At 36.5% G+C, this 23,110-nt stretch overlaps 1 protein-coding gene across 1 annotated transcript in view; it reads left to right on the top strand.

The window, feature by feature from the left end:
- Positions 1-17,143, top strand: part of Plaa (phospholipase A2 activating protein) — a 34,358-nt gene extending 17,215 nt beyond the window's left edge. The window contains exons 7-14 of the mRNA XM_051188179.1: positions 978-1,147; positions 1,567-1,724; positions 2,429-2,648; positions 4,888-4,956; positions 11,187-11,255; positions 12,421-12,522; positions 14,772-14,936; positions 16,386-17,143. Of these exons, the coding sequence (XP_051044136.1) occupies positions 978-1,147; positions 1,567-1,724; positions 2,429-2,648; positions 4,888-4,956; positions 11,187-11,255; positions 12,421-12,522; positions 14,772-14,936; positions 16,386-16,951 (1,519 nt within the window). The 3' untranslated portion in view covers positions 16,952-17,143. The remainder of the gene's footprint in view (positions 1-977; positions 1,148-1,566; positions 1,725-2,428; positions 2,649-4,887; positions 4,957-11,186; positions 11,256-12,420; positions 12,523-14,771; positions 14,937-16,385) is intronic.
- The last annotated feature ends 5,967 nt before the right edge of the window (positions 17,144-23,110 follow it).

Genomic DNA, 23,110 nt, shown 5'->3' with positions numbered 1-23,110 from the left:
AACCCAGAAAGTGAAACTGACATTAGTAAAAAATTAAGAACTAAAGTATTCTGTAGAATTCAATCTGATTAATACAGTTTAAACTAGACATTGTGACTCCCCCACTTTATTAAAATTGAGAAAATGCAGTCATAAGACTATATAGTGTGTTCTTGAGAATATATAGGTTGAGAACTTCTATTTAGTCAATCATGGAGCTGAATTTTTCTTTGAGGTTATTTGAGCATATTGAGTACCTGCTATATGATAAGCCTAGGTTAATGTCTTTGAGTGTTTTTTAAAGTTAACTGGCCCAGTAACCCTTTTTTGGGAGGCCTAGGGGTTTGGTGTTTTGTGTTTTGTTTTGGTGTGTGTTGCTATTGTTTTTGTTTTGTTTGATTGCTTATTTACATTTTTTTGTTTTATTTTCAAGACAGGGTCTTGATGTGAAACCTAGTTTGTGATTATAAGTATATGCCACAATGCCCAGCCAACCCTTTTTGATACTGTATGTTGCCTATGTAATAGTGATTCTAAAAAGTAAATACTGTACTTCTGAATTATTTCAGTAAATATTATAGAATTGAATATTGTTCTGGTTGTCGTGATACTTATCTATAATCCCAACACTTTGGAGGCTGAGGTGGGAAAAATTATACATTCAAGGCTGGCCTTGGCTATATACAAATACCTGTCTTTAAAAAAAAATCCTGGGATAGAACTCAGTGGTAGAGCAGCAGCCTAATGGATACAAGGTTCTGGTGGATTCAGTCACTGGCATGTTTTTAAAAATTGAAAATTGTATTTAAATGTATTTCTCTTTTGCCAGTCATTTCTCTAAATAGCTGAAATAATAATGTATGTTATAGTAAGCATACTTCTTCACAATACACAGTGATACTTTTCATATTCATGCATGCAGATAATATTTCCTTTATTCACATGAGGGAATGGTAATAGATGTGTCAGTGACTTAAACTAGTTTGCTTTTCTTGTAGTGATGGTATTATTAGAGTGTTTACAGAGTCACAGGATCGAACAGCAAGTGCTGAGGAAATCAAGGCTTTTGAGAGAGAGCTCTCTCAGGCAACAATCGATTCCAAAACTGGTGACTTAGGAGACATTAATGCTGAGCAGCTTCCTGGGAGGGAACATCTGAATGAACCAGGTAACTATTATAGAGTAATTGTAGCTCAGGCAGTGGTGCATACCTTTATTTAATCCCAGCACTTGGGAGGCAGAAGCAGGCAGATCTCTTGAGTGTAAGGCTGGCCTGGCCTACAGAGTGAGTTCCAGGATTGCCAAGGTGACACAGAAACTCTGTTCAGGGGAACCACACTTGCCTTTTGGAATACCAAGAGTGATAAGGAAAAATGTTTTGCTAATCTTTCATTTGTCCTCAATGCCAGATACTGATACTTGAGGATTTTTACTGTCATACATAACTGATAAGAGAAGCCATGTTCTTCTTGCTCGTCTTACTATTTGAACTTGGAAGCACCCAAAAAAATATGTTAAAATTTGTCTAAGTGCTTTTGGATTTTACTCTGCTAGTCAACCTTTGATTCTTAAAATATTTGTTTTAAGGTACTAGAGAAGGACAGACTCGTCTAATCCGAGATGGAGAGAGAGTTGAAGCCTATCAGTGGAGTGTTAGTGACGGGAGGTGGATAAAAATTGGTGATGTTGTTGGCTCATCTGGTGCTAATCAGCAAACATCTGGAAAAGTTTTATATGAAGGGAAAGTATGTCTATTTCTGCTTTCTAATTATTTTAAACTACACAGAAACTTAGAAGTTTTCTCTGCTAATCAAATTTTCTCTTGTATTTGACATTTAAAAGTGCATTATTGTAAGAAAATTATCTTCTGTCTTAAAGTGGATTTAATATATACAGTAAGTTATATTAAGTAATTAAGAATATTATGAATATGTATCAATATAAAATCTTAATGTGTAAAGAAAGCTGCATATGACAGATTAGCCATTATCTATCTTTTAGACTTTCCCATACAAAAACATTTCTAGTCAGTTTGGATTAGGAGTTTCATCTCAAGCTTAATGCCTGTCTCTGTTAAACTTGACAAGACATGAGGGGCACGGTAGAGCTGTGCTTATGTGCCATTATGTCTTGGTGAGTAGAACACCCTCACAGCTAAAAATTATGACCTTGAGATCAGTCATTTGGGAACCCTCTTTTGGACCTAGAATTAATACGTAGTTATAATCCATTCCCCATCTCAGCCATCACCTGCCCCACTCCTAATGAAACATTAATTTTGTGACACATACACACTTTGGCTCCTTATCTGCCAAATAGAATGCCTTAACCATTGCATTTTGGAGAAATGGTTAGAATAAAAAACACATAACATCTGTATTATTTTATGTGTGTTCTCAATGTATCTGAACAGATACATTATCTATCTTGTTTTCTGTTTTCATTATAGGAATTTGATTATGTTTTTTCAATTGATGTCAATGAAGGTGGTCCGTCATATAAATTACCATATAATGTCAGTGAAGATCCCTGGCTAGCTGCTTACAATTTCTTGCAGAAGAATGATTTGAATCCCATGTTTTTGGATCAGGTGGCTAAATTTATTATTGATAACACAAAAGGTCAAATGTTGGGACTTGGAAATACCAGTTTTTCAGACCCATTTACAGGTGAGTTTAGACTTATATTAAATCTTATGTACTAACATTAGTATTAGGGTTGGGTTTGCATGTGTGGGGGAGGTTGTGGATGTTGGAGGGTATTTGTTTGTTTTAGTGGAGCTATTAACCAATGTCTTGTGCATGTGCAAGTACATACTGAGATAGAACCCAGCCCTTGTTAGTTTTTCTTACCTTGTAATGATTACGTTTGGCTATTTTTAAATAAAAATTGTGATTGGTTTTTACTTCACATTGATTTTTTTACATTCTAATTAATAAGCCTCAAATACACCAGGTTTATATTTTACAGAAACAATTATAAAACTACTATCTTTTGAAATACATCTTTGTGGAGCTGGAAAGATGGTTCAGTGGTTAAGAATGTTTACTGTTTTAAGTTTGGTTCCCAGCTCCTGTGTGAGGAGGCTCCAGAGAGCAAGTAACATACTCTTCCAGCACAGTACACATGCACATACCCCCATTATATGCAGGTCTATGCATAATTAACAAATTAAAAAATATATATGTATATACGTATACACATATATACATAGGGCTGTGTGTTCGTGTGTATAGCTGGATAGATGGCTCAGTGGTTAAGAACTTTTGCAAAGCACCCAGGTTTAGTTCCCAGCACCTACACAGTGGCTTATTACTATCTGTAACTCCAGCTCCAGAGGATCCAGTGCCCTTGTCTAATGTCCACAGGTATAGGGTACACATGTAATACACATACATGCATTCAGAATATGTAGAATATAGAACATAGAGAATAAAAATAAATCTAAAATTTTTAGATATGTAAATATAACCTCCCAGTAAACTAAATAAAATTAAAATTAAGATACTTTGATCCAGTAATTTTGTAGCTCTCATCCCTGTAGCATTTTTATCTCTCTCTATCAGTTGGTAATATCAGGAGTTACAGTTATGTTTCCTGCTAGATTTCCAGCACTAAGTACACTGTTTCACATGTGAGATAAGGAAGTTGGATCTTTCCCAAAAGATTAACATTAAATGCCCATGGTTTTCATGCAATAGCAACCACAGGAATCCTAGTAAATCTGTACAGAACAGGGATAGGAATTCCATATGAGTATTGTTGGGTCAGACACCACCTACAATTCTATTATGTTGATTTCAGTTAGTTCCACATTCATGTGCTGGGGCTAAAATTTCAAAAACCCATCAGTTAAAAAACTACACTCAGGAGCTATAGAGACAGCTCAGTGGTTATGAGCACTTACTGCTCTTGTAGAAGACAAAGGTTCTAGTACCAGCACCCACATGACAACTCATAACTGTTTGCAACTCCAGTTCCAGGGACTATGTTGCATTAGAGAATCCTAGGCAAACACATGGTGCACAGACATACATGCAGGCAAAAACACCCATGCACATAAAAATTTTTTTCCATGAATTATATTCTGATCAGGGTTTACTCTCCCCTTAACTCTATCCAAATCCTCCCTGCCTCCCCAGTCAACACAACTCCATGCCCTTTCTTTGTCTTTAGAATACAAATAAGCAAACAAAACCCATAAGAGTTCATACACACAGACACACAAAATCAGAAAACATAATATATAAACCGAAGACCATTAAGGCCAAAAAAAAAAAATATAAACAAAGCAATATAAGACATGACCCCCCCCATACACACACACACACACACACACACACACACACAGCCTACATGAATAGACAATTGAGTTTGTTTTGTGTTGACCATTTACTACTGGGCAAGGGGCCTGCCCTGAAGTGTGATTACTATCCCCATTGAGACTACATTGGAAAAAATTAATTTTCCCTTTGCAAGTGGCATATACAAAAAAAAAATTTAAAAAGGAAAAGAACTATACTTGGAGAACCACTAAAATTTTAGTTTCTGGGGAGCAGTAAAATATTTGACTATAGGGGGCTGGATAGATGGCTCAGAGGTTAAGAGTACTGGCTGCTCTTCCAGAGGTCCTGAGTTCAATTCCTAGTAACCACGTGGTGGCTCACAACCATCTGTAATGAGATCTGGTGCCCTCTTCTGATGTGCAGACAGACATACAGGCAAAATACTGTATATATAAAAAAAACCAAAAAATTACTATAATTTCTATCATTCTGTTGTGTGCTTTGCTCCTGGTTTTTGGGGGTTCCCCCCCCCCAAGCTTGGGTTCTTATAGCATAAATACCATGCTGTTTATGAATCACGGTTTCCATGTAGTTGAGCTTTTCTATTGTTTTGCATGAATAGGTGGTGGTCGCTATGTTCCAGGCACTTCAGGACCTTCTAACACAGTGCAGACAGCAGATCCTTTCACAGGTGGGATAGTTTTCAATAATATAATCTTGGCTCAATATATAGCATCTTATATTATGTGTGACTTTACGTTCTGAAGATATGATCCAATAATAGTTCCCTTACCTGTATCATCAGTTTTAGTAGATCTTTAACTTCTATTTTTTGCTTTTTCCTACAATGAGTAGATATTCTCATGATTTTAAAGAACATGTTACCAGAACATTGTTTTCCCCAGTTGTTCTTTCTATCAGGAGAGCAGAGTAGTTAGAAAAAGAGGGTATAATGTAAGATGACCGACCGTAGTACCAACCTTAGCTCTATCATATACTTGCTGTGAGAAATTGCCAAGTTATACTCTGGGCTTTTTTTTTTTTTTAATCTGTGAAGTTAAATAATAGTGGAATCCTCTAACCAAGGTACAGCACCAGTGTTATCATTGGCAAGACACTATCATAAGTCATAGTCAGAGGAGGAGAGAGACAGCTGAGTCCTTGGTATTGGATGAAGCTGTTGTAGCCCAGGTGGCCGTCTCCCAGAACTGCACCCAGGGTAGTGAAAATAATGCCTTCTCAGAGCAGCAAGGAACTTAGAAAATATTTCTTCCTTACTTGGAGAGCCTGCTCCAAGGCTGCCTCCAGGGTATGCAAAGCAAATCCCCCAATGTGGAAAGGGCAAGACTTTTCTATCTAAGGGTTAAATAAGGAAGCACACACTTTCTGGTGGTAGCTTAAGAAAAAAGAAACAACAGCTGGGTGTTGGTGGTGCATGCCTTTTATCCCAGCACTCAGGAGGTAGAGGCAGGCCTCCTTGAACTCTAATAAGTTCAAGGCCAGCCTGGTCTACAGAGCAAGACTCCAAAGCAATACAGAGAAACCTTGTCTCAAAAAAAAAAAAAAAAAAAAAAAAAAAAGAAAGAAGGGGAGGGGGGGAGGGAGGAAGGAAGGAAGGAGAAATAACCACACACTTTCTTATGGTAACCTTCTCTTTTACTTCATCTTGTATAATCTTTCTTTCTTGACAATCTCTCTACACAGTTACATCTCTTTGTACACAGTTACATATCTTTCTTTACATACATACATCTTTTTCCTGCATAGCCATACATCTCTACACACAGTTACATCTCTTTTCACACAGTTACACTTCTCTTCCCAAGTACATCTCTTCTACACAGCCACACATCTCTATATATAATCATCAATTTCCACATGGTTACATTCTCCACACAGCCATGTACTTCTTCCTTCACATATACACATCTCTCTTCTATACAGCTACATTTTTCTATATCCCTCTACCCACTCAGCTATATCTCTCCACACTTCTGTTCCTGTACTTTCAGCTACATCTCCCTTAGCGTGTGCACAACACACACACACTCACTCTCCTATCTCCTACTCATCCCTTATACTTCTCTCTGCACATTCAGCTACATCTTCCTATCAACATATACACATATATACTTTTCTCTCACATTTCTCTTCTAATTCCCTTACATCTCTCCTCTTTCTTATCACAGCCAGAATCTCTGGACAAATATGAATTACATTCTCAAGGTCATGCAGCTCTTCTTGAATAAACAATAAGAAACAGAGCCAAACCAGGCGGTGGTGGCTCACACCTCTGGAGTCAGAGTCAGGCAGATCTCTGTGAGTTTGAGGCCAACCTGTTCTACAGTATGAGTTCCAGAACAGTCTCCAAAGCTACACAGATAAACCCTGTGTCGAAAAACCAAATAATAGAAAAAAGAAAAAGAAACAGCCAAACTGATCATGCAGTTTCTCTCAAGCTAGGGAAGTCAAGCTGACTGGCCAGTGGGTAAAGTCAATACATGGGTGGTCAGACAGAAAGTGACATTGAAATTCAGGACTTACACAATAGTTTAAGTTAGTTGCCTGAACCTTGAGGTTTGCAGAAACCTCAATGCAGAAAGTCCATTGCTGAGAAAGTTATATCTACTAAAGTTGCTTCATGTTCTGACCTTGAATGAGCAATAAACACCTGGGAAATTGACCTCGTATATTTGTCCCCAGGAGCAACCAATTTGCTTTAAACTTGTTCTAAAGTCTAAAATTAGTTGTCTTTGTGACTGAGAATACTATTACTTTCTTATGTCAAGTCTGAGTAATGAAAAATATCCTAGTATTATTTCTATTCATGAGAATTAAATAGCTTAAGCAGAAAGCAACTTCCTGACCATCCACAGCTATATATGTGCCCAGTAGATGGAATATTTTCATGAGATAAACACACAAGCAGTAGGAATAATACCCATAGCTAATTTTAATAGCACATGAGAAAAGTTACAGAGACAGTTATCTATAGCCAGTAGCCTCACAATCTAGCCAAGTTGCCCCCACCCCGATTCAGAGAGTTCCTTCATCTGGTAGGTTGGCCTATTAAATACTAGCTGTCACTTGCTATATACTCCGGCACGAAGCAGTGCAATCCAAGATGCTTCGTGCATGTTTTGACTAAGCCTGGAAGGAGGCATTCTGCCGAGTATCCAGTTAGTATTCCTGATCTGTTATTAATGAATGGCCTTCTTGAAGTATCATTTACTTCCTGAGATAGGCAAGCTTCAGTTGAGGCAGCACTACTGAAAAAACATTGCCAGAGCTGGATGTTAATGCTGCTGAAGAAAATATTAGTTTTAGAGTGCATCAATTTATTTCTTAAACACTGTTGTTGAATTTTGAGATAGAGTTCATGGACAAACAACATGCCCAGTTTGGAAGAGATTCATGCTTCTTAATGAAATCCAGTGGTCTTCCATATTCAGCACTCTGAGCTATGGAAGTGTAAATCTACAACCCTTTTTCAGATTGTTTCACTGTAACTGTAGGTCAACATCATGAACTGAATTTCTCTCAATGAGATTCCTTTCTCTAATGAATACAGTGATCGCCCAGATGGAAGTGATTGTTCTTGTGTATTGACAGCCAGCTCACAAGCTATTATGCTTTGGCAGTATATTTTCTATTAAGGAATTCTTTGAGTACATGATTTGATTTTAAAAGGTAATAAGGGTCTGAGGAGTGTATAAATGACAACTTTCTCTTTAACAGTAGTTTTTACAAACAGTGATACCCTGAAACTTACTTAACAGAGTTCCTTAATCCGTCTCATGGCCTTTTTTTTTTTTTTTTCAATAAATATACCAAGCTTAAACAAATACTAAGGAAATGAAGAGAATTTCTGGGGCCATCATAACCATGAGATGTCTCACTGGGGCGTGTTGTCAGTGACTCAAAAGATGCAACAAACTTGTAGACATAAAAAGTAGCCTACTAAATATCTAAGAGAATGAAGCTACCGTGAGGATCAATGAACTCCACACATATAAAAAATAGATCACAAAATTATGCACGATGGTATACATCTCCCAGCACGCAGGACATTAAGGTAGGCATCGATAGTTGACAACAACCTGACCATCATAGTAAAAAGACCCAGTATTAAGAAACAAAAACAAAATGCTAGCATCTACCATATGGAGATGAAAATGAAGTGACATTGCATATAAAGTGCTTTGCAGAGTATCAGGAGTGCATTTAGGCCATCAGTGTTAGCTAGTATTGCTGTTGTTCTTCCAGCCTTACCATGGCACTAAGGCCAAAAGAGTTGGTCCCTCATCTTAATTCTTTTCCTTATTAATTTTTGCAGTAGTTAAACTTTTAATGTTTATGTTTGTAAGAATGATCTGGAGAGCTACCCCCAACAATTCTGACTTACTATTGTGGGGAGCCTATGCCATGATTCCTCACAAAAGGCTTCCTGTTAGTGTTGGAGTGGTGTGCGCTGAGGTTTTTTCATTGTTGTTTGTAAGATTGTCCTATTTGTAAAAGAATGAATTTAGAGTAGGACTGGATTATATTAAATAGGTGGGCATAGAGCTCATTTCGATGATATAGGCCTTGGGCAGTCTTAGTTGGAAGTTACTCTCCCTGCCCATCAGTTCCTGAAAGTAACACTCAGAGGCTTAACATTAGTTACAGTTATTTGACCAATGGCTCAGGCATATTACTGATTAACTCTCACAATTAAATTAACCCATCTCTGTTCTATATTTTACCATGAAGCTTGTGGCTCGTTACCTCACGGCTGCATGGCATCTCCCTAATGCTGCCTCTTTTTCTCCATAATTTTGTTTGGATTTTCCATCTGGTTCTATTCTACATGGCCATTGGCCAGATCAGCTGTATTCATCAACCAATAAAAGCAACACATATTTGCAGCATACAGAAGGATATTGTAAACAGAAATAGGAACATATACAATGGGACATAATTTTAAATTTGTATAAATATACAAATTATCTTAGGTAAGAATACAAAAGTAATTTTACATATGTATCAATATACAAGAATCTATACCAATGTAAATGTCTAAAACTAATAGTTGCTAGAATAGTTTGCCAGTAGATAACAATCCTATCCCCCTTTTTCTATACCAAATGAGCTTTCTGAGTCTAATCATCATTGTTCCACTCCCAATTCTATTACAACTTACAACCAACCCCTAACAGCAGATGATTATCCATAACCCTGAGATAACAAAATCTGTTGGGAGAGGGGACATCATTTTCTTAGAATTGCTTCCTGCTGCTTTATGGGATCCTATAAGAAGCTAAAAACAATGGTTAAGTCTCAAGAGGACTAGCTGTAACATTTGTAGCTAGCCTCTGAGTAGTGGGTAAGACTTATCTGAAGTTCTGGCTCCAATGTTGTAAAATGTAGGCCATCTCCACTAGCCAATTTGGAATTGTCTTCAGCAGTGTGTAGTCCAAAGCTGATCATTGAGTGCTATTTATCTGCTTGATGGCTTCATTATGAACCAGATACAATCATTGTTGTAGGCTCTGTCTTCCTTCTGGGGACTTCAGAGATTGCTGTTAGGAAAATTTATTGCTTATTAAATTTATTATTTACTGTGGAAAACTTAAGCATTATTAACATCAAAATGAGAAGTTAGTATTTTCTTTTAGCTAAGCTATATTAGATACAAGACTTAGAATCTTCAGGATAGGACAGCTATTGGAATAATCTCTGTTATTTGCTAGTTCCCTATGGCCTGGACATTTAGTGTGTGTTTCTTGGTTGACTTCAGTTGAAGTTCTGCTTTTGTGGGTGTTATCACCCTTTCTTCCTTCTGGACAATACTTGATAATTGTTCATATTGTATATAGTTTTGTGTTAGGTTTTGACCCTTCTTATTTAGACAAAAGAGAGAAGTGTAGTGGGTACTCACTCTGCCCATGACCTCGAGCTGTCTGGCCAGATAGGGGCAGTGGTTCTTGTCTGCACACATGATCTCTTAAAAGGAAAGGGAGGGACGGTCATGCTTTCTCGTGTGGTGGTTAGAGATCAGACTGTTGGATCCATTCACCCCCAGGGCAGAACAGAAGACCATAGCAGCTATCTCCCTTGTTGTGTATTCTGATAAATCTTAATTACCCCTTTATGAACTCTTGTGGATTTGCCTACACAAACTAGTGAACACCCCTTCTTTTAAAATATTGGGTATTCAAACTCCTGGAATCCAGTTGCAGAAAGGGAGGAGTGATGAGCAAAGGGGTCAAGATCAGGCTGGAGAAACCCACAGAAACAGCTGACCTGAACAAGAGGGAGCTCATGGACTCCAATCTGACAGCCGGGAAACCAAAATAGACTGACCCAGACCCCCTGAATATGGTGTTAATTAGGAGGCCTGGGCAGTCTATGGGACCTCTGGTAATGGATCAGTATTTATCCCTAGTATATGAATGGACTTTGGTAGCCCATTCCACATAGAGGGATACTCCCTCAGCCTAGACACATGGGGGAGGGCCTAGGCCCTGCTCTTAATGATATGACAGACTTTGAAGATTCCCCCATGGAAGGCCTCAACCTCCCTGTGGAGAAGAAAGGGGATGGGACAAGGGAGGAGGGAAGAGTGGGGGCCTGAGATTGACATGTAAAGCAAGCTTGTTTCACATTTAAATAAAAAAATATTACCATATAAAAATATTGGGCGTTATAATGACATTTAATACTGTACAGAGTCTGCTCATGTGCTTAGGATGCTGGTTGACATTCAATTAAAATCAACAAATCCACTTACTCTGTCATCTCGAAGTTCTACATTTAATCTTATTCTTTCTGTCTTTAGTAACACTGTCAAAGGTACAACCTGAATCATTACTATAAGGAAACAGTGACTTAGGCTTCATGATCTGTACTTTGCTCACTAGGAGTATTACTGCATTATAGGTGCTGGTCGTTACATGCCGGGTTCTGCAGGTATGGGCACCTCCATGGCTGGAGTCGATCCATTTACAGGTAGCTATTTTAAATTTCTTTTTCTTTTAGATTTTAAAAATTTCATTGAAATTTCTTAGGCCTTAGCCTAGTTGTCGTTCTTGCCTAGAATACATGCTGCCTTGCCTTTGATTCCCTAGTACTGCAAAAATTTTGGTTTTATTTTTGTTAATATGAGACATGGTCTCAGTGTTTAGTCCTGTGCCTCCCAAGTGCTAGGATTAAAGGTATCCATCCACAAGCATATGTCACAACAGAAGACAGTTTTAATTGAAGAAGTTTTAATATGAAGTCATTTTATTCCACTGAATATTACTGAAATTTCAATTTGTGCTAGTTTGGTTGTTCCAGGATCTCTATGAACCATGGCTATTCTGAAACTTGTTGTGCAGACAAGGCCATCCTAGAATAAAAGAATTCTGCCTGCCTCTGCCTCCTGAATGCTGGGATTAAAGATGTGCACCACCACATCTGGCTGTGTTGAACCATTTTTATTAGTCATCAGTTAACATGTATAATATATAAAGATGTCATATAAAATAATGACACGGGGGCTAGAGAGATGGCTCAGGGGTTAAGAGCACTCACTGCTCATCTAGAGGACCTGGGTTCAGTTCTCAGCGCCCACATCACAGCTTACAGCTGTCTGTAACTCCAGTTCTAGGGGATCTGATGGCCTCTTCTGACTCTGCAGGTCCCAGGCACGGTATATTTATATACATGCATGCGACACACACACACACAATGAAGATAAATAAATCTTTAAACAAATAAAAAAAATAAAAAAAATAATAATAATGACACGGACTACTTTATCATTTGGAATAAGCATTGAAGGACATGAGAAAAGAGTTAGCAGAGTATTAATTAAGATGGGAATGAGGTTTCATATTCATTTTGTTCTTCAACCTTTTAAAAATATTTTAAGTTGAACAAAATTAGTAAATATGAGATAGGGAGTCCCCTTTCTAGATCTTTACTTCCATTTCTGAAACCAGAAATTATTACATTGATAAATTTAAGTGGTATCCAAAAGTTTGTGAATGGTTTGGAAATGGCTTATTATTTTTATTGCATACCTTGAGTAGCTACATAACTTAGTAATTGTGAGAGCATAGACATATGATTAGAAAAACATCTCATTTTTGAATATGTCTTACGATTTCATGATCTCCTCTGTAAATAGGAAGTAGTGCCTACCGATCGGCTGCATCTAAAACAGTGAATATTTATTTCCCCAAAAAGGAAGCTCTTACCTTTGACCAAGCAAACCCTATACAAATATTAGGTAAGTCTATATTAATGTTTTTTTCTTGCATACCCAATGACAATTAGAGGTGCTCTGCAGACTTAATCTTCCTCCACCTGACATGTGCCAGCACTTGGCTTACCTAAATGAATAGAGACTTCTAGTGAGATAGTTGTTATCTAGCTCTGTTGTCAACAGTCTGGTAATTCAGCCTTAATGGGTTGTAAGAAGTTTTATAAAATATAAGAGAAATGGTTTATCATGACTTTAATAGAAAACACCGATTTGGGGAAAATGTAAGTACTACACTCAAGCTCTTGGTTTTTTTTAGGGTGGGGGTGAAAATGAGTAAAGCATTTGAAAAATAAAGATAATATTTTTTTTTTCTATTATATAAAAGCAGGCTTTTACTATGTTACCCAGGCTTGTCCCCAACTCCTGGTCTTTCTGCCTCAGCCTTCTGAGTGTTATAGTTACAGGCATTGTACTACCACACCCCACTTATTTAAAAATAAATAAGTATCCTACACGCACACACACACACACACAAACTCAGTGGTATTTTTGGAGTTTTTTGTTTCGTAATATTTTTTCAGGCTTTTTTTTTTCTTACAAGTTTTTTGCATATGCATTATGGTTTCCAGGTTTGTGTTTTTATGTGTTTGTGTTTGTGAATATGTTCCTGAATATGTTTCCCGAGATTTTTCTTTGGCCCTTTCTCTTTTTGCTTGTTTTGTATTATGATTTTTATTTATTATTTTTATTTTAGATGCCTGTTTGTATCCTAGTGAGAGAAAAATGGTGTGGGTTTGGGTGGATGGAGAAGTATGAAGGATCTGGGAAGAGTTGGGAGTGGGGAAGCTATAATCAGAATATATTGAAAAAAAAACCAAAAAACTATTTTCAATGAAAAAAAAGTGTTCTTAAGACAGAGCCAGTGCAAGGTGCTTGTTATCACTCCTGAGAACCAGAGTCCAATTCTTGGGACCCATATAGAGGAAAGAGAATGGACTGCATATCCTCTGACTTCCAAACCTTTCCAAAGTCAAGAGTTTATTGTCCACTATTTCATCATGAAACCTGCGTCTTCTTTATGGAAGTCCTAAAGTTTTTAAAATGTTGAATAAATATTTATCTATTTAGATATTATAGGTATTTGTAATATAGGAGGATGAAGAAGGAGGAGTAAAATTTTGAGGCTAGCCTGAATTGTATATTGAGACTGTCTGGGAAAGGGGAATGGGGCGGTGAGAGAAAAAAAAAAACATACTATGATTGCTTTTCTTAACTTGAAAGGGGAAAATTTTGGAATCTAAATTACATTATCCCTTTGCTACAAACCTGATGGTGAGAATTAAGATAACACTTGAACGTAGACATAAGGCAGAGATTTTGTTTTTGTTATTTTTCTGTTTACTATTGTTATAAATAGCATTTATAGGTAATATTTTGAACTAAAAACACTTAAACATTTGTTAATTATACAAATCTAAGAGATTTCATATTTTCTACATACTTAAGTTTTGTTTTCAATAATTTGCCAGTGTTAAAAACTATAGCACCAAATACAAGTGAGATAGGTTCAAAGTCCATTTGTCATTGTTAAAGATTTGTAAATTTGGGGGCTGGAGAGATGGCTCAGCTGTTAAGACCAGTGACTGCTCTTCCAGAGGACCCAGGTTCAGTTCCCAGCACCCACATAGCACCTCACATTGGTCTATAACTCCAGTTCCAGAGGATATGACACCCTCACAGGCATACATGCAGGCAAAATACCAATTACACAGAATAAAAACAACAAAAAAAAAAATTTTTTTTTTAACTAAAAGAAAAAAACTAAGGATTTGTCAATTTAAAACTTCTGAGATGGCTCAATGGGCAGATAAAAGTGCAAGTTTGGTCCCTGGAATCTGTGTGGTGAAAGGAGAGAATTGGTGCCTTAGGTTGTCTGCTGGCTGCCTCATGCAAATCATGGCACACGTATGTCTGCACTCATACATATCATGCAACACACAAAAATAATATATAAATGTTGTAAGTTATGAACTTGGGGGAAATGGGAGATGACTTATACTTGAATATATATAACTTATTGTTGAAGAGAGTCTCAGAAAACCTCAAAACTAGTGTGATTGCCTTTCCTTCACCTACTCACAAATGCTCACAAAACTCATTTTATGGGCTGAGAAGAGTGTTGTTGTACAGGAGAGTCTTCCTGAAAATGTCTTTTATATATTATTTGGCTAAGTTCCAGTACAGAATTTTCAAAAACTGGTTTTGGCTTCTAGGAAAACTGAAGGAACTTAATGGAACTGCACCTGAAGACAAGAAGCTAACTGAGGATGACTTGGTACTTCTTGAAAAGATACTGTCTCTAATTTGTAATAACTCTTCAGAAAAGCCAACAGCCCAGCAACTTCAGATTTTGTGGAAAGCTATCAAGTGGCCTGAAGGTAAATAAGTACTCTTCAAATTTTAACTAGGAAGCTTTTCTTTCTGCCAATATTACTGATATTTCTAGATGAACTAAAAATTAACCTTGGTATTTCCTAAATGATCTTGCTTTAGTTAGAGACTATGAGAATATTTGGTATATTTGGTATTCCTTAACTGAAACTTAAGAACCAGGAATGTTTTAGAATTTGAAGTCTCCCAGAGTTTGAAATATTTTCATTGACTTTACTAATTGAACATTCATTATCTGAAAATCCAAAATCAGAAATTCTTTTAGGTACTTAGTGCTAAAATGTTTGAAACTTTAGATTTTAGTATTTGGAATTCTTGTATACAAACAATAATTTGTAAGCTGTGTCATAGTGTCTGTTATCCTATTCAGTTAACCTGTTAATTCCAGGTTAAAAGTATCTACTACTATTCTCCCTTTTATGTCATTATCATATTTTTTGAAAACCAAAAAGTTATCATCTCATTATTTTTTTTAAATAAACCATGGAAATTATTTAATTTTATGTGTGCCTGCACGCATGTATGTGCACCACATTTGTGCCTGGTGAGTGTGGAGGTCAGAAGAGGCCAATCGATCTCTAGACACAAGAGTTAGGGTGTCAGGAGTTTCCATGTAGGTTGAAAGTTGAAGCTGGGTCCTCTTCAACCACTGAGCCATCTCTTAGACCAGAGATTTATTTTTTTATGACAATAATTTGGGGGAAAACCATGTTAAAGATGTAACTGATTGATTTGACTGCTTATTGTGTTCTACCCCTATATTTACTTTGAGTGCCGTATTAGACTTTAGTTTATTAGGGTTGTTTTGTTCTGCTGTGTGCTAAGTTTTCTTTTTAAAGATTTATTTATTATGTAGACAGTGTTCTGTAGACTGGAAGAGGGCACCAGATCTCATTAGGTATGGTTGTGAGCCACCATGTGGTTGTTGGGAATTGAATTCAGGACCTCTGGAAGAGCAGCAAGTGCCCTTAACCGCTGAGTCATCTCTTCAGACCCAGTGAAGATCTTTTACACATGGTTGTTCTCATATTATGGAGCATATGTCAGGTTTCCTTAAGTTCACAGTAATATTGTTCAGTAAATGTTTACTTGGCATCTATACAGCCCTTGGTTACAATGCTTCTACCAAAATTCTCTAAATAATTGCCCTATGGCTCTTTAGCCTAGTTACCAAGTATTTAAAGCTAGGTTCCCTTCTGCATTCATTCATCTCATTGAATATTTAGCTGTGTCAGTTTTTTAGACAATATAAGAGTTACTCAGTTTTGAAGCATATAGCAATAATTCTCATCTATGTAAATAAAAAATCATTTTTCACACATTTCCTAAAAATGGTTAGTTTGTAGTGGGGAAAATAAAGTAAATTTAAATAATAACCATAAGGAATTTTTCTAGATTTTTTTTCATATGTATTAATGAGTATTTCTTTTTAATAGACATTGTCTTTCCTGCACTTGACATTCTTCGGCTATCAATTAAACATCCCAGTGTGAATGAGAATTTCTGCAATGAAAAAGAAGGAGATCAGTTCAGCAGCCATCTTATCAACCTTCTGAACCCTAAAGGAAAACCAGCAAACCAGCTTCTTGCTCTTAGGACTTTTTGCAATTGCTTTGTTAGTCAGGCAGGACAAAAGCTCATGATGTCCCAGAGGGAGTCACTGATGTCACAGGCGATAGAACTGAAATCAGGGAGCAATAAGAACATTCATATTGCTCTGGCTACATTGACCTTGAACTATTCTGTTTGTTTCCATAAAGACCATAACATTGAAGGGAAAGCTCAATGCTTGTCAGTAATTAGCACAATCTTGGAAGTTGTACAAGACCTAGAAGCCACTTTTAGACTGCTTGTGGCTCTTGGGACACTTATCAGTGATGATTCAAATGCTATACAATTAGCCAAGTCCTTAGGTGTTGACTCTCAAATAAAAAAGTATGCCTCTGTATCAGAACCAGCTAAAGTAAGTGAATGCTGTAGACTTATCTTAAATTTGCTGTAACGATGGGAAAGGGAAACCGGGAAACCAAGATTTTAAATTGATTAATGGGGATTTTTTTTTTTTTTCCACATTTTACATGACTGATTGCAGATGTTTAAAAAAAGAAAAGAAAGAAAATAACTGTGGATTAAGTTCAGATCTTGTAAAGTTGTGTTGAGTAGAAACAAATTATAAATAAAGTTTTTGCACTGATGGTTGTGAGGTTTTCCTGTGTAATTGGGTAGATTTTCAAGGGTATAGAAACATTAAAACCATAATCAATGGCAGCACAATTACAGTGGCAATTCCTTCCTCACCTTAATTACTCAGGAGAACACAGAAGCTTTTATTTATATAATCTGCTTCTATTTGTATATGACATTTTATTCAGTTGACTATTACCTTTTGTACATTAATTTCGCTACTTATTTTCACTGTTGTATTCTTTCAATAGCACATTTCAAGGTCTTTTAGGATTTACTTGAAAAATAATTCAATTAAGTTTGTTATAAGTTATAAATTGAAAAAATATACAATTTCTTGAGCCATTTGTAAATAGCAAATATCTTTCATGGTTCATTTTTAGATGAAAAAAAGCAAATTGGTAAGCTGTTATTATATATCAATTCAGACAACTGAGGCCTTAAATGATTATGGGTTAGGATCACTAATTTTCTTTCACTATATGAAGTTATTTCATTTTTCATTCTAGTTTTGATATCTCATTATCTGGTCATTCTTCTTTACAAGTTAGATAACTTCTTTTACCCTTCACCTAAATGCCCTTTGTCATTTTTTCATTTCAGTTTTGATACGATTGTAACCTGTTGATTATCTTCATTACTTCAAGAGAAGTTGGAATTTATTGACTTTTACTAGGCAGTAATGCAAGCAAAATATATCAGACTTTAAAGTGAAATTAGTGTTTTTAACCCCTAGAATGGTCCAGACATTATATACATTGGCATTTAATTCTCAAGTCAGCTTTCTTTAAAAGGTGGTTATTATGCTTCTGTTTTCCAAAGGAAAAATAATAGAATAAATTATAATGGGAAGGAAAAAAGAAGGTAAAGATAAGAGCACTTGCCATGATGCAGCTTCCTAGACAGGAAGTCACAGACTTATTTCTGACTATCTTAACAACTAAAACAAAGGAGAAAATATCAATCGCACAATTCATTATGTCTATGACAATGCTATTTCTTTTTCATTTTTGGTTTCTTGAGACAGAGTTTCTCTATAGCCTTGGTTGTCCTGGAACTCTCTGTAGACGAAGCTGGGCTTGAGCCAGAAACCTACCTGTTTCTGCCTCCTGTGTGCTACCATGCCCAGTTCAATTAAGAAGTGTATTTATGTTGGTGAATGTGTGTTTCTTTTGGTTTTCTTCGTTTTGTGGTGCTAGCTATCAAACCCAGGTGCATACTGGGGAAACTCTACCCACAGGATTACATTCCCAGCAACAGTACTTCCATTTTAATTATGGGGGAAAAAATTTTTTTTTTTTAACAAGGACTTTGCTTAAAATTGTGAACAATGTTCTCAAAACTGACAGTATGGAGAACCATGGGGTTTCCTTACTTGATACCATACTGCAGTCTAAGGACCAATTTTTTTTTTTTTCAGTTAATGGAAAAAGGTTCTGAATGTTTAGATTAATCGAGGGAAGAACTTGTAAAATATCATAAGGGAGTGAGGAAATGTAAATAGGGGTGTATACCTTACTAAGTATTAAATTGAGATTTCCTGTGTGTACCTAACTTTAAACTTTATGTTGCTGGTTCATTTATGTACTTGTGCTTTACTTTTGTTGAATTGGGATTTAAATTGTTACATCAAAATTAAATGGTAAAACAAATCATCCTGGTTCTATTACAATACACTGCTTGTTGATACATCCCATCTAGCATGCAATTTTAATTACAATTTATCTTATATTTTGAAAAGCTGGGGGGGTGTCTTTGAAAAAGGGTTGAGTATATTCTTATTTTAGAACATGAGTTCCTTCTTCAAAATGTAAGAGGTGGCACATTGTAAATACTTTATTTCATAGCACTGTCTTTTTTATACCAGTTTTTATTATTTGTACAGTTCACCAAGAAAAATAATCTCACTTGAAGGACCTGTTAAATAGTGGTTTAAAATTTTGTTTTCCTTTAAACTTTTTTACAGATCTCTTAATGTTTTCTTGACAAAAGAAATAAACATTCATTTAGTAAAATATACACACATCTCATTGACTGTAATCCTACTAGAGAGCCATTTATAGTGTCTTATACTGTATTGACATGTATGTAAACATGCATTTTATTTTTTTCAAAAAGGGATGTATTGTTTGCACTGTTCAGAAACATTATTTAATATTCCATTATATTATACCCATTTTCTATTATCTGAAACTTTCCTGGTTTTGATTATCAAGCAATGCTATTAAAGATCACACAACAGTCTTACCGTTTCCTTAGAAATACATTTTATGCAAGAAATTGATGAATCAAATTAATAGGAAATTTTAGATGGATAATCTGTGTCTAAATCAACTCCATGGGGACAATTCCAGATTAGTGGATTTCATATTGTATTTTAAAGACCATTTTCTACAAAAGATATACTTTATGTCCATTTCACAATGCAATTAAATTTTTATATTCATTTATTTCAGTTTTGGTTTTTCAAGACAGGATTTCTCTGTGTAACAGCCCTAGCTGTTCTTGAACTCACTTTGTAGACCATGCAGACCTTGAACTCACAGAGATCCACTTGCCTCTGCCTCCCGAGTGCTAGGATTAAAGGCAGCAATTAATTTTTTTTTCCACTACAGTTTCACAAATAATAAGAGAGAGATAGCTAAAGATAAATTATTTTCAAAGATAATCCTGGGGATAAGTGGGAAGTAGGCTCCTTAGTGGTTACCACAGTGCATTTTATGAAGTGTAAGATGAATAAAGAAGCATTAATGATGCATCCTCTTTCCTACAGGTCCTCTTGGGAATGATCCCTTCCTACATGTCTTGAGAAGGAACTTAACCACTCAAGATTAAGAATGTTACTCAAGGGGCTGGAGAGATGGCTGGTGGTTGAGGGCACTGACAGTTCTTCCAGGGGACCCAAATTCAATTCCCAGCACCCACATAGTAGCTCACAACTCTCTGTAACTCCATTTCCAGGGACTCTGACACCTTCATACTAGTGCACACAAAATAAAGTTAATCATTTTTTTTTTTTTTTTTTTTTAAAGAAGAATGTTATCCAAAGGGTTGGAGAGAAGGCTTAACAGTTAAGAGGACTTGTTCAGTTCCCTCTGCCTACATGGTGGTTCACAACCATCCATAACTCCAGTTCCAGAGGAACTAATCTTTTACCTCTGTGCAACAGCCAAGCATGGTGCACATACATACATGCAGACAAAACCTGCATAAAATAAGTACATTTTAAAATGTTACTTAGTTGTATTAGGAAATAATTCCTAGGGACTGAAGAAATGGTTTAATGGTTAAGTGTGGTTCTGCTTTTCCAGAGGACCTGAGCTAAAGTCACAGATCACAGGATACAGGTGATTCACAACTGTGCTAACTCCAGATCCAGGAAAATTGAATACTGTATCCAATTTCTGTAGATTCAGTACTCAGGTATATACGCACGTGCAAGCCTACATGCCTATACATAATTTAAAAGTAATAAAAAATCTAATTTTAATTTCTAATGCATCATATGTAACAGATTATGTTTGGCATAAATGTGATTAAGGACAAAATATAGCATTTTCCCATGAGTTTCCTTTGATGTTTATGAAAATTGAAAATTGTACAGTGACCCTACAAGGAAGTGACAAGCTATATAAGTACTCCTTGGTGGAGTTAAGTCTTCCTCCCCTCCCCCAAAGAAAATCTACCACTAGTAGAAACTACCTCATTTTGAAAACATGTTAATACACTGAACCTACTAAACATCATAGCAGCTTGAGACACTGAAGTACAGGTTGTTTACTGTCAGGTTACCCTGGCTATCCTGCATTGCCACTGCTTTGTATAAGAGAATGTCTTACTATATATCACTAGGTGAGAAAATCTCAAAATCTAAAGTTTTCTACTGAATGGAATTACTCTCATGAATCCATCATAAGTCAAACCACTGCTGTCAAAGAATGGATTCTACAATTTCACTGTATTTGTTTTCTCTATACTTGTGAGACTGCATAAAGATAAATTGCAGCTTTCACATCAATTAAACATTTCACTATATATCCTCTGAATATAAGGATATTTTTCATTTGAGATAACTAATGTCAAAATTAGTAGATAACTTCATGTTTGATAACTCATCTGTATTTGAAATGATCTTATTTGCCCTATAAATACATAATATAATTTTGCTTTAAATGTATCTAATCAGAATTTATGAGTTATAATAGATATGTGTATAGAAAATCTGATTTCTTACTCTAAAATAGTCCATCTTTTAAAATGGCTACAATAGAATGTGAAGTACCCTACATGTGAAAACATTTCCTATAGCCTTCCGTGTTAGGTTGGGGACCATCACCATCCTCACTACCTCAGGCCTCTGAGATAGAAAATTATTGCCTCTTAAGAAGTAAGCAGAATGTTTATCAGAGCATTCCTAAATACAGGCTTGTGGTTTCACAACCAACCAGTTAAAGAATAGCTTAGGATAGTCTTCTTGTTGCAGCTTTACAGCCAGTTAAAGAATAGCTCAGGATATTTCTCCTGCTATAGTTTTACAGCGAGTTAAAGATTAGTTCAGGGCATTCCTTCTACTGACCCTTTCATCCTGCCCACTTGCAAACCCTACTCACATCCTGCCCATGGTCCTATATAAGCCTCCCCTGAGAAAATAAAGCTTGACAGGTTGATCAGAATATGGACTTGCTGTTCTTCCCCTCCCTTACCCTTCGATTCCCCTAGATGTCTCCCAGTTTGTCGTTGACTGCCTCGCAGGACAGGGCAGTGTTATATATTATTTAATAAATTACAATTAATGATTTAAAACAATGCAATTACAAATTATCAGCAGTGCCTTGTGTGCTACAGTACAGACTTGCTAGACAAAATGTGCCTACTGGTACAATAGTGGTATGGCAGTTTTGGGGGTAACTGGCCCACCCTACTGGAAGGAATTTGTTCTTGGTATTGTAAGCCTGGTAAAAGCCTACAGTTGACTTAGCAACAATGCTCAAGATAAGAATCTAAAGAGAATGACAGAGGTAAATGTGTTTATTTATTTATGTTTCAGGACCCCAGTTCCCTTGTAAATGTGATGTTCAAGATCACAGGTAACCAGTCTATCTTTGTAACTTCACCTGAGCCACAGTCCTTAAATATTTTTCTTTTATGAGGGCCTTCCTTCCTTCCTCCCTCCATCCCTCTCTCTTTCTCGCTCTTTCTCTCTTTGAAATAGCTTTACTTTTTGTTTGTTTATTTTTATATGCATTGGTGTTTTGCCTTGGATGTCAGGTCCCCTTGGAACTGGAATTACAGACCGTTGAACTGTCATGGAGGCTGGGAATTGAATCTGGGTCCTCTGGAAAAGCAGTCAATGCTCTTAAACCCTGAGCCATCTCTCCACCCCTGGCCATTATTTCTAAACTAAATTTCCATAGAACAGGTGTTAGTATTTAGGCATCTGTACTGGCCTGCCCTTGGGGTTCTGACAGGATATGCCCTCAGCTCCAGCCACTAAGAGCACCACACATGCGTATTCACAATTTTCTCTTTTAAAAGGGCCCTGCCCACTGCCCATCCTTTCTCTGTTTTCTCTCCCTCTCTCTGTTCTGCTCCCCCCACCTCTCTCTCTTCTTTCTCCCCTTCTTTCTCTCCTGCTGTTGCTGTCTCTGGAGGTTGTTCTCCCTTCCCCTTTCCCCTTTCTATGATCCCTTTCTCTAATTTAAAACAAAACAAAACAAAAAACCCTCTGTTTGAATCCTGTCTCATGGCATCTTTCTCTCACACATTGCTTTTCTTAAATTGGAACAACAGATAGAATCAGTCAGGAACTGAAGTGCTGTGGCATCAAGTAATTGCTGTAGTTCAGCACCAAGTTTGGGAGATGGCTCAGCAGTTAAGCGTACTCTTCCAGAGGACTTGGGTTCAGTTCCCAACATCCACATGGAAGCTCAAAGCTGTCTGCAATCTGAGTTTCAGAAGACCTGATACCCTCACAAGG

This window comes from Phodopus roborovskii, unplaced genomic scaffold (assembly GCF_943737965.1).
Source record: "Phodopus roborovskii unplaced genomic scaffold, PHOROB, whole genome shotgun sequence".
In the NCBI taxonomy this organism is placed as follows: Eukaryota; Metazoa; Chordata; class Mammalia; order Rodentia; family Cricetidae; genus Phodopus; species Phodopus roborovskii.
This window is presented reverse-complemented; position numbering and strand designations above follow the sequence as displayed.